Source organism: Chelonia mydas, chromosome 3 (assembly GCF_015237465.2).
Source record: "Chelonia mydas isolate rCheMyd1 chromosome 3, rCheMyd1.pri.v2, whole genome shotgun sequence".
Taxonomy (NCBI): Eukaryota; Metazoa; Chordata; order Testudines; family Cheloniidae; genus Chelonia; species Chelonia mydas.
The window spans coordinates 39,173,817-39,189,704 of record NC_057851.1 but is presented as its reverse complement, the minus strand read 5'-3'; the positions used below and the strand labels follow the sequence as shown (position 1 = coordinate 39,189,704).

Below are 15,888 nucleotides of genomic sequence, written 5' to 3'. Positions count from 1 at the left end.
TCTAATTTGTCTAGGTCCCTCTGTATCCTATCCCTACTCTCCAGCGTATCTACCTCTCCTCCCAGTTTATTGCACCTTCTTCTGAAACATCTGCTATTGCCCGCTGTCAGAGACAGGATACTGGACTAGAGGGACCAGTGGCCTGATGCAGTATGGCAATTCCTATGTTTCTGAGAATTGTGAAATGGGATTTGGGGAAGTGCACAAGTCAGAATTACAATGCAACCATCAACACCATTTGTCTTTACTACTCAAGACAGAACTTGAACTCAGGTCCCCAGTGGTGAAAGGCTAGCATAAGACCCCTCCAAGCAGCCAGAAATCAACAGTATATGAAAAGGGTTGTGTCATGTGAATCCAGAAGATATGGTAAATTGGCCAAAGGATGTCTTAAAAATCTGAGACGGAGCTATGAAGGTGATCTGGGTTACTGTACAGGTTGTGAGTCCTCTGAGATAAATGGGCAGATGAAAGTTTCCAGTTACAATTTTAAAATGAGGTGATGCTCTGTTTTTGGCATCTCAAGAATTTTTCTATTTGGGGACAAGAAACACCCAGTATATTCATAGGAATAAATGTCACACTTGCATCATAAGTAAAAGTTCACTACATAAGCCTCGGAGAAGTGCTAAGAAGACAGCCAAGAAATTCCAAAGCCATTTTAAAAGTGACCACAGCTCAGATGACATGTAGCTCAGCACTTTGGTATGGACAGCTGAGAAGAGTACAGAAGTGGCTAGGTAAATGATCTTAGCTGTTCTATATCCAAAAAAAAATATATGCACATTTCAGATAGTTGGATCATCCATTTTAAGGACTACACCACATCTTTTTTTCTCCTTCCAAATACAAGAAATAGGCAGGATTTTTTTTGTATTAAAAAGGTATAGCTAGTAATATCAAAGTGGGCTTTTATTTCTTGCATGTCTAAGGCCCTACTTAACTTGTGATATTGCAGAAACTGCGTATTCTGCAATATTAGACTTCCACTGAATTTTGACAGCGGGAGCCCTGGGCAGCCCACAGCGGGAGCCCCCACTCTCAGCCTCGGGTGGCCAACAGCAGAAAATAGCAGAAAAGTAATAATGGACTTTTATTACCACATATAACAAGGTCCATTATTACTTTTCCACAATTTTCCATGGCTTGTCCGTACCTCAGCCGCAATTTTATGACAATCATCTCACAATTCAAGAAGGGCCTTGTGCATGTCATATTTCTATCATTTTCATACAGTTCACAAACCAGTTTCACATGAAAGAAAGCGGTAATAAAGTGGCTTAGTGGAGTTTAGAAATATTAGTTCAAGACAATGTATGCCTCGGAGTTAGAATCAGTCATGAAGCTGCCCCAATTAGACAGGATCGTTTTGGCAAACAACTGTTAAACAAGGAAAAGATGAATAATTCAGGGAGAAGTTGGGAAGCTTCACTTGGAAAAGAATGTATTGGCAGAGAATAGGAAAGATGAAGTGAGTGTATGGGTGCCAGGGGTTAGCTGTTTGGATAAGTGTGGGTGTGTCAGGGTGAGTATGGATGGGCATAGGTTCCAGTGGGTGGTGGCTAGGCAAGGGGGAATGCCAGAGGGTGTGGGAGCCTTTGTGGGTGCCAGTCAATGACTCTGTTGGTGTGTCTGGGTGAGTGTGAGTAGGTATGGATGCCTATGGGGGAGTGGGTCGCTCTCTAGGCGAGTGTGGGTGCCTGGTAGGGAGGAAAGGGGGGAAATATTTGGGGAGGGGATCAGCAACAAGCACCCTCCCAGCCAGACATCAACACATCCACCCATATTCCCCTGGACATCCATCCACCGGCACAATAAAAGACACTCACAAAACTACTCCACTCACCCCCATGCTACTCACAGGCAACCATACCCACATTCATGCACACAGCCACCTGCTGGCACCAACAAAGGCACCCAGGTACCATCACACTCACCCGAAGTGCCACCCACTGGGACTCAGTCACCCAAACATCACCCACTAGCAACCACTCTCACTCTCCCAAATAGCAATGGAAGAGTTTTTTCCATTCTCACTTCTGGACAGGCTGCCTGTGTCTCTCACCAGCCTTTCCTGACACCCAAAGGGCCAGGACAGATGGTATGGGTCAGCCATGATCTGAGCCCTTAAAGGGTGCGGGAAGTGGCCAGCAAACTGAATTCTGAAGATGTGGGAGGAGGCTAATAGTTTCCTCCCTCATCCAGGAAGGGGAGTAAAGAATAAAGATAAGTGGGGCAGAGCCCAGTGGCTATTGTGGAAGTCTCCTAGACAGGAATAAATTTCTCCACTATCCACTGGAGCCAAAGGAGGGAGGTTAGGGATTAGCTATCCCTTTCCACAGAAGCCAAAGATTTGGGGACAGGGCTTCCTGCTTCAAGCAGAAGGAATGGTGCACTACTGTTCCTCTACTTCTGGCTGGCCTAGCTCAGGGCTATGGCTGACAGCTGGAGACAGGATGGGTGAGTGAATATTTGGCCAGCCAAATATCACACACAAATATTTGAACTGTTTGAATGTAGCCTGCGGTCAGATTTCTGGTAAATTAGTAAGGACAGATGAAAATATTTAGACCCTTATTTTTCTGTCTTGACACCATTGTTCCATCCACACTGTTGTTGCTTTTGGTTTTTTTTAAACTTGTACCAAGTCATATATTATATGTGAAATACAGTATTGCAACTCTGTGTCCTAGCTGAGGTTTAGTGAGGGTTGGTTGCGAGTGCTGACACCTGTTACGACATTTGTTTTTCTTTCATGCCATGACTTTTAAATTGTCTTCAAGACATAATGGTTTAAAATAGATAAATATAGATTTTCAGAACTTAAAACCTTTTAAAGAAACCATTGGACTCTCCCATTCCCAACCACAGGAAAACAAATACAATGAAGAGCTAAGGTAAGCAAAACATGACAACCTGCTAACAGAGCCAAATACCATCCGTTGAATTTTCTAGCCACGACTAGCTAAACTTTTCTAAGCTTCAAGCTCTGAACAAAGAGTTGCTGCCATGATGGAATAGACTATTAAAGAAGAACAAACTGTGCCACTCTAGCTGCCAGAATGATGAGATTAAAATATTATAATGACGGGTTTTTTTAAATTGATCCTTTTTTTTTCTGTTCACTTACCTCTAGATTTGTTTTTTTCTTGCTGACAGTTTGGGTGCTATGATAGAAATCCCTAGCTTTTCATTACACTGACCCCATATCCAGACTACTTCGGAAGTATCTTGCCACCTAAACCAAAGTAACAGCTAAGCAGAAGTTAAGTGTGCTGTATTTTGTGACTCTTTTGTAATACATTATAGAAATTTTCAGATGTATTTGCAGGAAATTATTTCAGTTAAAAGTCATAATCTAAATAACATTCTGTTATTCATCAGAATAATATACCTGTGTATCTCCAGCATATGCACTCCATATTTGCTTTCAATGCTGTACTTTCCCGGTTCACTTGCAGGCGAAATCAATTCCTCATTTTTATACCTAACAATCAAGAAAAAAATAAATAAACCACAGTAAAAGTTAGAGATTATTCCATCAGGATGTCATGTATTAATAACTGAGCTCTCTCTGTATACATGAACAGATACAGAGAGCCTGACCATGACCTGCCCATACATGGTCATGCAATGGAATGAAAGGAAGTAGTTATCGTTTGGGCAGGGGTGTGCATGTGAAGCTACACACCCACACTGAGCAGGTGAGTGGGGAGGGGATAGAGATGAGAGGGAGTGTGTTGAACTCCCCAGCCCACTAGCCGTCAGAGCTAACTGGCATAAACAGAAGTAAGCTGCATCCTCATTAGCTCTACAAGTCACTTCACGTAAAAAGGGTGAGCAGCAGGGACAGAATTGTGACTGAGACAATTCTCCCCCGGGCTTCCCCTAGGACAGAATTTGCCACCCCTTTCTCAGGCCTGAACCTTACAGTTCAGTCTAGCCCAGTCTAGAAATCTTACAGCTATCTCTCTGTGTATGTTGTACACATAGATAATATATGAGGTTAGGTACCATAATGTTATTTTTTATTCACGTGAGCGAAGGTTGGCCACATAACTCAGAAGTAGTGAAAGCCCTAGACAGGGTGTGCGTGGTCATTACTGCCACATGCAAATAAAAAAAAATGCCTTGCACAGTATGGAAGGGAGGTGATGGGGCGGGCGAGGGTTACAGGGTGGGCTGAGTGCAGAGAAACTATGGTCCTAATTTTGTTCTCACAACAGTCTGATATCTTCATCAGAGTGACTTCTGATTTACACTACTGTGAATGAGGTCAGAATCGGGCCCAATTAGTACACTCTGCTCTCAGATCCACAGAGTAGCAATTTTGGGTACCTAGCAAAGAGGACAGAGGTGGCTTCATGCCACTTATGTGCCCCTCCTCAGTCCGCGCAGCCAAACTGATCCCTTGCATGAGTTAGAACAACTTGCACTGCTAGATAATGGTCCCCTAAGGGCTGCTGTACTGGCCAGGATCACCTGAGAGCATGATGCTCTAATTTTGCCCTTCCCACTCTGGTATGCCTTCAGCCCACCATGGCACACACACACACACCATGCTGGTGAAGGAGTGCCAGGAGGGGTTGACATATGTCTGGCTATTCCAAGCCTAGACCTGCTCATGATTCATCTATTCTAGGGGAATCCTCAGCTGCTGACTGAAATTACTTTGAGTACCCTTTGCACTGTTGGAGTGGTGCAAAAGAAACTTAAGGGGAGCTGAGAAGCAGACTCCATATTTCTAGCTCAGTCAGTAGTGGGGGATGTTAGACATAGGGGAATAAATATTTTATCAGCTACATTTCCAATTTTTAAAATATGTGCCTGAATTTCTTTCAAGTGCTGAAAATGGCTATGTCATCCAGGATATCGTCTTTATCATTTTAAATCCACCAGTTAACCTGACTCTTCATTTCAATAAGGATTTCTAGAGACAAAGAGATCCCAACTTCCTTCTCTTGACAAAAAGGTCTAAAAATCTGTTTTGAATTGTAGCCTAAGAATAACACGATTCTCAGATTTTTGTGGAAATTTGCCTCTTATTGTGGTTTCTGATTCTTGACAAGACCCCTGATAACTTACCCCAGCTAGAACACTTTTGATGATAAATTTCAAAGGCCAAATTCTCCTGCCAGTTGTATCATTTTAATCCCATTAGTGAGGCTGCACCATGTAACTGACAGAAGAATGCACTCCCATCTCATCAAGCATAGGCATTCTCTCTCAATGTCCAATGTTTAACGACTAGATATTTTCATATATTCATTTGCAAATTTAACACCATTAATTTGGGCTTGAATAGGGACTGGAAGTGGCTGGCTCATTACAAAAGCAGTTTTGCCTCTCCTGGAATTGACACCTCCTCATCTGTTATTGGGAGTGGACTACATCCACTCTGATCGAATTGGCCCTGTCAGCACTGGTTCTCCACTTGTGAGGTAACTCCCTTCTCTTCATGTGTCAGTATATTTATGTCTGCATCTGTAATTTTCACTCCATGCATCTGAAGAAGTATGGTTTTTACCCACGAAAGCTTACGCTCAAATAAATCTGTTAGTCTTTAAGGTGCACCGGACTCCTTGTTGCTTTTGTGGATACAGACTAACACAGCTACTCCCTGATACTAGATATTATTGTCTTGTTATAAAACATTTAGCAAAACTCAGTGTATTTTACCACTTGCTAGGTTATTATCAATTAAATTAATGACCATTTTTTGCAGTTAGCATTCTGAAATATATATTTACTTGATACACTACAAAAAGTTTGTCCTTTAACTGCAGTATCCACAACTACTATCCACATATCTATGAGAATTATGAAGGGTTTTTAATATGACCCTTATGTACATGACACTGAATAGTTCTGTCAGAGCTACCAAACGGAAAACAAGCTTAACACCAGGTTTAGAGGACTGGAAAGGCCAAACTCTTACCATTGTACAACAGGGGTAGGAAATCCTTGTGCAGTGAAGTAAAGCCTCACAGACATTTTTTCCCAAACAGTATGAGACCTCAGTCGTACCAAAATTTCAGGAGCTCGACTTATACTTTCTTCAATGGTGTGTCTTTCCAAGGCCATTTGTTCTTCTACCTATTACACAGGATAGAAATAAAAAGCAGACAGAAGGGGCATCATCTAGCACCAAGAGTCAGAGATTTAGTCTGAAAGCTATATTCAAATATTAGCAGATGCAACCCGCTGTTGGGCTCTGTGAAGCACAGTTCTAAACTGCAGTTGAGTTTACAGTTCTGCTTGGAAGGGAAATTAAATTGTTCTGGTACAGTACCATCCTTTGTATGGTAACTCTATCCAGCTGTTCTCTTGCAAGGAGCCTGGCTGAACGAAGCTCTTCTTCCACATCAGCCAAATTGGCAGCAAACCGGATCCTCTTCTCTTCACTTACATCAGACTTTTGCTCATGAGTCCTGTATGGTAAGAGAAAACTATTTAGGATTAGCCCAGCATCAAGGCTTTACTATTGTCACTGATACAGAGCAGGCAGATGAGGGCTTGGAAGTCCTATGAGCAGCATTACACAGATGCAGATTCGATCATGTGAACCATTTCCTGATCTCAAAACAAACATCTTAAAAACTGCAAATGAATGAGCCTTCTGTTTGCTTCCTCTTCCCTGTGAGCATATGAGGCCAGATCTTCAGTGGGAATTAACTGAAGTCAGGGGAACTCTGCCGATTTACCCGAGCTGAAGAGGTGGCCCAGGGATTCTGCAAATAGAGTTAAGTTATAAGAACAAAATCTACAGAAATCAAATACCAAATTTCCTAAGACTATCCAGGCTCTTTCCTTCCTTTCTCTACCCTTTTGTGGTTTGTGTATTATTGGTTTCCCCTCTCTCAGTTTCTGTTTGTTCTTATTTGTATCATTATCTATACCCCATATTTTGTAGAAGACAAAAACCACCAACATGTAACTCTAAGAACTGGAGATCAAATCCTGGGCCACTACCCTGTTCAAATACCAAGGGGGGAAAAAGCAGCAGTATCCTCCCTTCAGGCAGTGAAGCACACAGTAGAGGCTGCCTCACCCCCGTGGCGGAAGCGGTTTCTGCAGGCTCCCTGCACAGATCCTCTGCCTATCCTCTGCTGCTGTGTAAGGAGCTCATGCAGAATGAGACCACACACCATGCAGGGAATGTGTACCAGCATCTAGGCCAAGAGACCCTTTAAAACCATAATAGCTCAGGCTGGATTAGTGAATTAGGGAGGTACACCAGTGGCTGGAGGCATTTTGCCCGTATAAACCAAGAGTGAGCATAATGCCGCCAGGTCATGAGGAGTAATGTGCTCAACAGTGGCCCTTATGCACCTTTGTAAAAAGGTGTAGCATGAACTACCCCCCGCCCGGCAGTCCTTCAGACACAGGGAGGAGGGCCATGTTCACACTCCCACTTCACGCCTAAGGTATAAGTGTTCTGAACCATATTCTCCTCTGAAGGAGTGTGAGCAGGAGGGGCAAACCTAGCATAACCTGTCAGGAATAGCTGTAAGAATGTCCCTACTGTGGAACCGGGGTGTTGGCACCCCAGGTCAGGAGAAGACTTGTCATTCTGCACCCCTCTCTTCTCCTTCCCCCCCACTCCCCCTTGATAATGCTGATCTCAGAAAAGGGTGTTGGGAGAAACCACCAGTAGAGAGTAAGGCTCCTGAAGCAGCCAGGCCTCCATGGAGAATAATGGGGAGTGGTGGTGAGCAATGTGGAGGCACTGGTTCTCAGTAGGTTTCCCAAGACTCCTCATTATCTTAGATCATCAACATGTTTAGGAGGAGGAGCCCCTTCCTCTTTGTTGATGGTTATGGTCCAGGAAGCAATCCACACCTGCTTGCCTTGCCAATGGGCTGATTCAAGGGAAATTCCAACAAGGTGAACTTCACAAAGTGTATGACATAATGTGCCCCTTCCATGACTTTCACGACAGAAAATAAGAACTTAGGATCCAATCCACCACCCATGAAAAAACTCCTCAACAGCCCTAGGGCTCACTTCTGGTTTATGTCTTATGTTCCTAAAGCTCATGCTTCAGGGTTTCAGCCAGCCACCAGCAGGGATCCAATGTATTCTAGGAGTGTTTCACACACACACACACACACACACACACACACACACACACACACACACACATCTCCTTCCCTTGAACCATCGGGAATGGCCATGGCAGGAGATGGAACATTGTTGGGGGAGAGCCAGAGATCTGAGGCAGCCTCAAGCAATCTCTCTCTCAGGTGCTTGGCTGGCTGGTTCTAGCTCACATGCTCATCACCGTATGTGAGGTCAGACTGGCAGTGAACTTGGAAGTTTTTTACCTTCCTCTGTAGTTTGGGGAGTGTGTCACTTCCTGGGATTATCTGAGTATATCTCACTTAGTCATTTCCCTGCCAATGCAAGGACCTTGAGCACTGGTGTACCTCTGTCCCTCCTATTCTCTGCCTGTGGCACATAAAAGTCTAATCTCCTGTGGGTTGTAATACTTTGGTCTCATTTCAGTTGTTCTTAGCATGTGGGTGCTGGGTGGTGTTTGTGGTCTGTGATATAAAGAAGGTCATACGAGATGATCCAGTGGTCCCTTCTGACCTTCAGCTCTATGACTCCCATTTACTTCAATGAATATTGAATCCAGCCCTTATTTGTGTGGTTGTTTAAGCTATTTCTTTGTATAATTTCTTCATAATGTGAGCTCCAGGATTATTCTGCCTTGTACTGTTCAGCATATGCTGTATCTCTTTAAATAATGAAATAGGTTAAAAATTCAAAACAGATTAAGATTTTTTTCTAAACTGCACCCTGCTTCCAGGGCACATCTCTCTTGATGATGGCAAAACTGGCATCAAAGGGATAGCTTGTAATCCTTCACATTATCTTCAAAGGAAAAAGAAGAATGCATTCCACTATCTATAGCCTTCATAACATACATTGGCTGAGTCTTTGGTGTATTTACTGTGGAGTACGTCAGGGCATATACAGCCACTCAAATTGATGAAATGGAATATAGTTGTCAGCACATTTATTATAGGACTTTATATCAATGCTGTAACTGAGGCAAGTTATCCTCTTGATAAATAGGATGTTAGGGAGATGACTCTAATACAATTAAGCTGCCCTCAACACATAATCTTAGTATTCAGTAAGGGAACAGTATATTTTCTCTTATTTTTAAAGTGCCAGATTCAGTGTAGATTTCAATTTCTTCTTTTTTTAAGTCTGTTTTCACAGCCAACTTGGAGTAAAACCCTGGACTGAAGGTCTAAGAAATATAAAATGAAAGAGACACACAGCCCTTTGGTATTCTAGCCATGAGACATTAATGAAGAACATAGTGTCATAGAAGGCTCCCACCTTGTTGACAGCTCTGTCAGTGAACCTACTTTGCCAACTTGCTACCTTTTAGAGGTTCCTGGGTAGCTTTTTGTCAACAGCCATGAAAACGTGTGACTGCCTTGTTACTGAACTGCAAATTTAGTGCTGTGTCTTACAATAAACTTTCACGGTGAATTCCTGGTTCCACTGAGGACAGTGGAAATTTTGACCTTGACTTCAACAATGCCAGGAATTTTCCCTTAGAGTCTACTGACAAAAAAAAGTGTCTGTTCCATGGCATTTGACCCAACAAAGTGATTTAAAGGCGCCAATGCAAGTTTACCTTTTCCTGTATTCTTGTGACTCTTCTTCGGCTGAAGTGTGCATCCTCCTGGCACAGAGCCTACATGTAGTTCTTTCTGTACTGGCAGAGGACTTAAAAGAAGCTGCCTGTCTAGAAGCGACCCTTCCAAACAAAAAGAAATTACTGTAAAATGGCTATACGGATAAAGCATGGAATGACAAAGTTCAAAGACATTATATTCAAGCAGCTGAATGGAACTGTGCCGTGTTGTGTGAGAAACTTACACTTTAAGCTACACATGGGGTCTCACACACTGAAGTTGGGTTACATTCACTCCCATGCATCCTTAGTATCTAATGCCCAGTAGTGTTATCATCTCAGTGGAGGCTGTCAGCCCTTTTATGTAATTTAATACAGTGTCTTTATTCACTGTGCCCATCCCAAACTCTGACCATATTGCACAATTTTATAAAAACAATTTCAGTAAAATATCAGGGCCAATAAGCCCTCCTATGAAACATCCAACAGAGAGCACAGGCCTCCTACAGTATCTTCCCACCTCTAAACAACAACTCCCAACCCCACTTTTCTAACCCTGCATGCTAGTCTTGTGGCATGTTCTGAAGGCCACCAAATGGCCTGATTAACCAGGGAATGAAATGTATTCCAGGAGCATGTACCCCTCACAGTGAACACTCTTCCAGTAGCCCCCCTTCCATTTATAGCAGGTGGGGCCAATCAACTCAAGCATCTCAGATGATCTGAAGTGCTGCAGTAACACCCTGGGAGAAAGGTGATCTCAGGTAGCCCTAGCAACAGAACTTGAGACATATGGTTCCTTGAACCCATGGGTAAGAAAAGGCATTTTGAACATGAGAGAAATTGTAACTTGGTGTAAAAGGGGAAATAAGAATCCCAAGGACCACAACCTGGAATAGCCCAAAATGCATGAGGCCCCCTTCAAGGCAGTGAACATCTTCAAGGAACAGATTTGGCAGGAAGAATTAAAAAAAAAAAAAAAAAAAACACGGCACCCGTGCTTAGATATATGCTATAGCAATGGTCATCCCTAAAATCAAAGAGAGTTTTTATGAGTCATTGCTTTGCTTTCCGGACGGAGTTTCCAACCTGGCAGTAATGAACAGCTATCAGGGAGCCATGACCGTTCCATATTGCTAAATAAAGGGGGTCCCAGCTAGATAGCAGGGAGATCATGGGACAGAGGATTCACAGTATGAAAAAGGTTGAGAACCATTGCTCTCCATATGTCTGAAATTCAGAACAAAGTCACTTTTTTTTCTTTTACAAAATTCTACATTTTGAAATGGATTCCTCTGCACCAAAAGCTCCTCTACACTGATGGGAAATGTGTGATACTTACTTTCTTGCTGCATATTCTTGGAGCAAGTATCTTGTCTGAATGTTGCGGTAGGACTGATCAAAGTGTTTATGCCTTCTCTGGTAAAATGGAGCTCTCTTCGATGACATGCTGCAATTTCCTCCAGGCCCCAACTCCTACAAAATAAGTAGTGGCAGTCATATTTAGCCAAGGCTTTCAACCCATTATGATGCTTTCCTGAGAACCTTACAATACTGTTATTTGCTGAAGTATTTGTGATTTTACTATGGCCTGAGCAATTCCATTTTATGAATGACAAAGTCATATCTGATTAATATAGCCACCTCAGGCTGTGAGCTCACTAAATAAAGGCATGTCTACGCTACCAGCCAGATCTATGGGCAGCGATCCATCCAGCGGGGGTCAATTTATAGTGTCTAGTATAGATGCGATAAATTGACCGCTGGTCACTCTAGCATCGACTCTGGTACTCCATCTCAGTGAGAAGCCAAGGGAAACTGATGGGACACGCTCTCCCATCGACACACCGCAGTGAAGACACTGCAATAAGTAGATTTAAATATGTCGACTTCAGCTACGTTATTCATATAGCTGAAGTTGCATAACTTAGATCAATCCCCCCGTACTGTAGACCAGACCTAAATCTGGCTGGATATGATCAGTACTTGGATGGGAGACCTCATATGACATACTTCCCACTGACTCAAAACTAAAGTAATTCCCATGCATGGAGTCAGGAAAAGCTATTGTGCTCCCAGAGGTATTATCCATTTGTGTTCACTAAAAATCCAATGACACCTTTTTGAAAAAGTAGGGATGCTACCACCAGTGTCCTGGATAAATTACAGATAGCATAATTATAATCTGCCTGCCTAAATTCCTCTTGCAGTTTCAGTTGGACAGGGATTCTTCACTTCCTGTTCTTCTGCCCTAAATGGTCATACAGGATTGCTGCAAGCAGCTGAACAGCTGCCACATTCCACAGTAGAGGTGGTTGCATTTCAGTGGTGAGTGGAGCAATTCCTATATATAAAGTTTGCAAAGCACTTTGGGCCAAATCCTGAGGTCCTTAGTCAGGCAAATTCCCAGTGAGGTCAGTGAGTATTTGCCTTAGTGAGGACTAGATCCCTGGAGTACAGGGGGAATGTGCCAGCCATTACATCCCTTTGTGGGGTCCAGCCTGCTCCTCCACAGCATGCTGGTCCACCTCCTTCCTGCCCCGAAGGCGTACAGAGGGACTGGGTCTTTTGTGGGCCACATGAGGTGGGGAAGAAGACTCCTTGCACCTTCCTCATCTTCACTGTGCCCACACCAGGACCAGCAAATTCTGTCCCCAGGTATGGTCCTCAGGTTTCCACCCATCATAATCAATTATTTTCCCCAACTTCAAGAAGATCTAACAAGTAGCCATTATTACTGCATATATAGAGTACAAAACTCAAAGGAGGTCAAATAGAAATAGATGCATCTTGTAAACTTCTTCAGATACTCACATCAAAATAACTTCTTATTTAAATCAAAGGCAGTGATAGGGACATATTTTAATCCATGTTCTGTTTCACATTGTAGATCAGGAAATGTATCAACTAGCGAGCAAAGCTATATTTTAGAACTGACATGAATAATACATCTATTCAACTTAACTGGATATTATATTTCAAGAAAAATACAGGAGTCTTGTAACTTAGAGCAAGCCAAAAATAAAATGAAAATCACACTTAAAAACAAAAACTAATGTTAGTTTCATTTTTTTTATTTTTTCACACAAAATGCATTAATATAAATGTTTATTGAAAACATTTGTTTCTCTTTTTCCATTTTAAACAAAATGATTTTGATTTTGCCAGTTTAAATACATGGTAAGATTGTTTTTAATTATTTCAAATTTGTAAAAATTCATGTGCAAAAATGTCTTAGTTTGAAAATGGAAAATAAATGGTAAACAAAAATTTGATAACATTTTTATAAAAAATTGACACATGAAAATTTTCAAGCAGCCCTAATAATACCTTGTTTAAGTATTTTTATTTTTATTTTACTCATTCATTCATTTGTTGAAGAAAGCATTATAACTGTTTAATTGCAGCAACAAAGTCTTGGAAAAATAGAATTAGAATTCTCAGGTAGCATATGAGCTTTTCCGGAAGCAAAGGATAAAAGGAGTCCGTCCTGCAGTTCTTACTCTAGTAAGTCTCTGATTGATGTCTCTAGCTCTTTTTACAATTAGTTTCTACAGAGACATGTAGGTGCAAACAAACAAGCTCCTGGATCCCCTCACTTCCACTATTGACACAGCTGTGTTAGGATCAACCTGTGTTTGCTTTCAGGCTAGATTTGTCCAATTAAGCTATTTTGTGAATATCCCCACATGCTCTTTGTCATGCACCCAATCCTGCATCCTTTCGGTCAGGGTCAGGCAGTGGGCAGCCTGTGTGCACCAGTCAGTTATCAAGATGTGGTCAGGAGACAAGTAGCAGGGTCAGGGTGAAACCTGGTCAGGATACCAGGCACCAAGTTGCAGGTGGGAGGCAAGTGGCAGAGTTGGGGTTGAGCTAGGTCAGGATACCAGGGAGTCAGGGCCAGGCACAAGATTACAGACAGCAGAAAAGTCGCAGAATCAGGGACAAATCAGGGTCAGAAGCCACAGTCTAAGCACAGTCTAAGTCACAGCAAGGCAAGGTTTGGAGCAGAAGCAAGCAGCTAGTCTGTATCATTCCTCAGACAGCTGCCCATGATGGCTTCCTGGTTTATATACCAACATGAGCCAACCAGTGGTCTGCAGAGGGCTGCCACTTACACCCTGCTGGGCAGTACTTCCTGGAGGGTCTAGTTTCACAGGATCCTCCAGCAGAACGTAGCCTAAGCTTCCAATGGTGATGCAGAAGCATTGGTGGCCCAGAACCCACATGGTCCCAGGTTCTTATACTTTCTATGCATATAACTCCTACTGAGACCAAATGTACGTCAGCAGAATCAGATGCATGTGGCTGGTGGATCAGGTTTTGCTACTTTGAAGTTCATAATTCTCTTCTAAAAATAAAATTAACTTTTCAGAGAAGTGTGTCTCTTTCCCTTTATTCCAAATGACTCAATTCCTAGACTTCCTCATAATTAGGGTTCAGACATTCTAAAGTGTTTGTCCAAACTTTATATAGAATATAAACACAAATGGCCAACCAGCTCGAATGGAGATCCTCACTAGAAGTAATTAAGAGGACATGTGAGCAGCCAGATTTATTTAGCCTTCTGTTAACAGAGAGGGAAGCTGTTGCCTGGCACCAGTTCAAAATGTAATATCATTAGGTACAATGCTTGTGAAGTATATGCTTAATACTCAGAAGTGCTGCAAAGTCAGTCCTTTTAGATGGATATCTGGGGTAGGGGGAGGGTGAAATCCTAGCCCCATTAAAGTCAAGAGCAAAACTCCCATTGCCTTCAATAGGGTTAGGATTAACCCCAGGTATTATGGGGTGGATATGAGATGGGAGATGCTGTGTTCTCTGTGAGAAGTCTTTTGTCGGGTCTGCTCCTGTTTATCTATTGTGATACATTGTATTTATGACATTTTATTTTTCTGAGATGGATGGATTTTGCCAGGTTGCCTGGGACAGAGCTAGATAACACGATACGTGGGTAAGAATCTGGCCTCACTGAAGTCAATAGGAGTATTGCCATTGATTTCAGTAATCCAGGATGTCACCCATGGGGCTTAATATACTAGTCGCAGACTGGAGACCTGGCTCCACTAGCTCTCCCATCCGTGCAGCTGAACCAGTGTGAGTAGCAGAGGGAATTGTTTACACAAAACCCTAGTGTAGCCACCCCAAAAGTTATCATCAAATTAAAGACTGTCAATTCAATTAAACAGTTACAGATAGCAAAACCTACAGTTTCTTTGCTTAGTCCTTGGTCTAGTCAGGAGAAACTCCCCTTAAAGTCATGGCAGTCAGGGAGTATTGAAGAGTCAAAATTTCAGAATTTGGCATCCAAGGCCATATCCTACTTGTGATATTTGACTCCCGCATATGTTAAGAAGAGTTCCTCCCATGGAGCCAACATACAATATGACCTAATGGTCAAACACTGCCCTTGAATCTCGGCTACACAGCTCCCATTAACTTCACAAAGAATTCTACATGAAGAGCTAGCGTTCTAGGGTAGTATCTGGGCCCCATTCTGCCCTCTTTCTTCATATGGAACTCCCATTGGTATAACTGGTCAATTGGTTATTGTTAATTTTAAATATATATTATATATATATTTCTGTCACTGCAGCTCCCATGGACCCCAATCAAGATCAGGACTCCATTGCACTAGGCACTGTACAAACACAAGGACATGGTCCCTGCCCAGAAGATTAGAGACTCTAAATAAAATATAAAACAGTTTAATTCATACTTCTATTTAGCAGAGTAATTAGATTATTCAAGTCAGTTAGAGAGGGTCACATGTGAATATTTACTTGTGTTATCTATGCAATATACGGTAGTCAGTCACAAGTAGAGCGAAGGCAGAGTTCAGGGGTCAGGCTATGCACAGACTCATAACACAATAATAACATTTGGAGTACAAAAGCAGCTTATCAAGAACTGCGGGACAGTACCTTCAAAAAGTAGGTGCATTTGTGGCAAAGGAGGTGGGGTTAGATGTAAAGCTAGCTAGTCAGATGAATGATTTCATTTAAGATTTAAAGTACCAGTAATAACTCTAATAAGCTCATAAACACAGCCCCTGGGCACTGGCCCTCCCGCAATAAACTGGTCAGCAGGATTATCGACTGCTGTGAGATGGAGAATATGATTGTGCTCCCCATAGACAACTTGTGTTCCCATGACAACTTGCGTTCCACCATCTCTACCGTACATTTCATCTATCTTAACTGCCTTGCTGCTTGCAGATTTGCATC

General features: G+C 42.4%; 1 protein-coding gene across 1 annotated transcript in view; it reads right to left on the bottom strand.

Annotated features, from left to right (window-relative positions):
- Window positions 1-15,888, bottom strand: part of MYOM2 (myomesin 2) — a 167,696-nt gene that overhangs the window by 86,909 nt on the left and 64,899 nt on the right. Inside the window, exons 2-6 of the mRNA XM_043542341.1 lie at window positions 11,004-11,137; window positions 9,662-9,784; window positions 6,293-6,431; window positions 5,939-6,096; window positions 3,395-3,487 (exon numbers count right to left, since the gene is read on the bottom strand). Of these exons, the coding sequence (XP_043398276.1) occupies window positions 3,395-3,487; window positions 5,939-6,096; window positions 6,293-6,431; window positions 9,662-9,784; window positions 11,004-11,110 (620 nt within the window). The 5' untranslated portion in view covers window positions 11,111-11,137. The remainder of the gene's footprint in view (window positions 1-3,394; window positions 3,488-5,938; window positions 6,097-6,292; window positions 6,432-9,661; window positions 9,785-11,003; window positions 11,138-15,888) is intronic.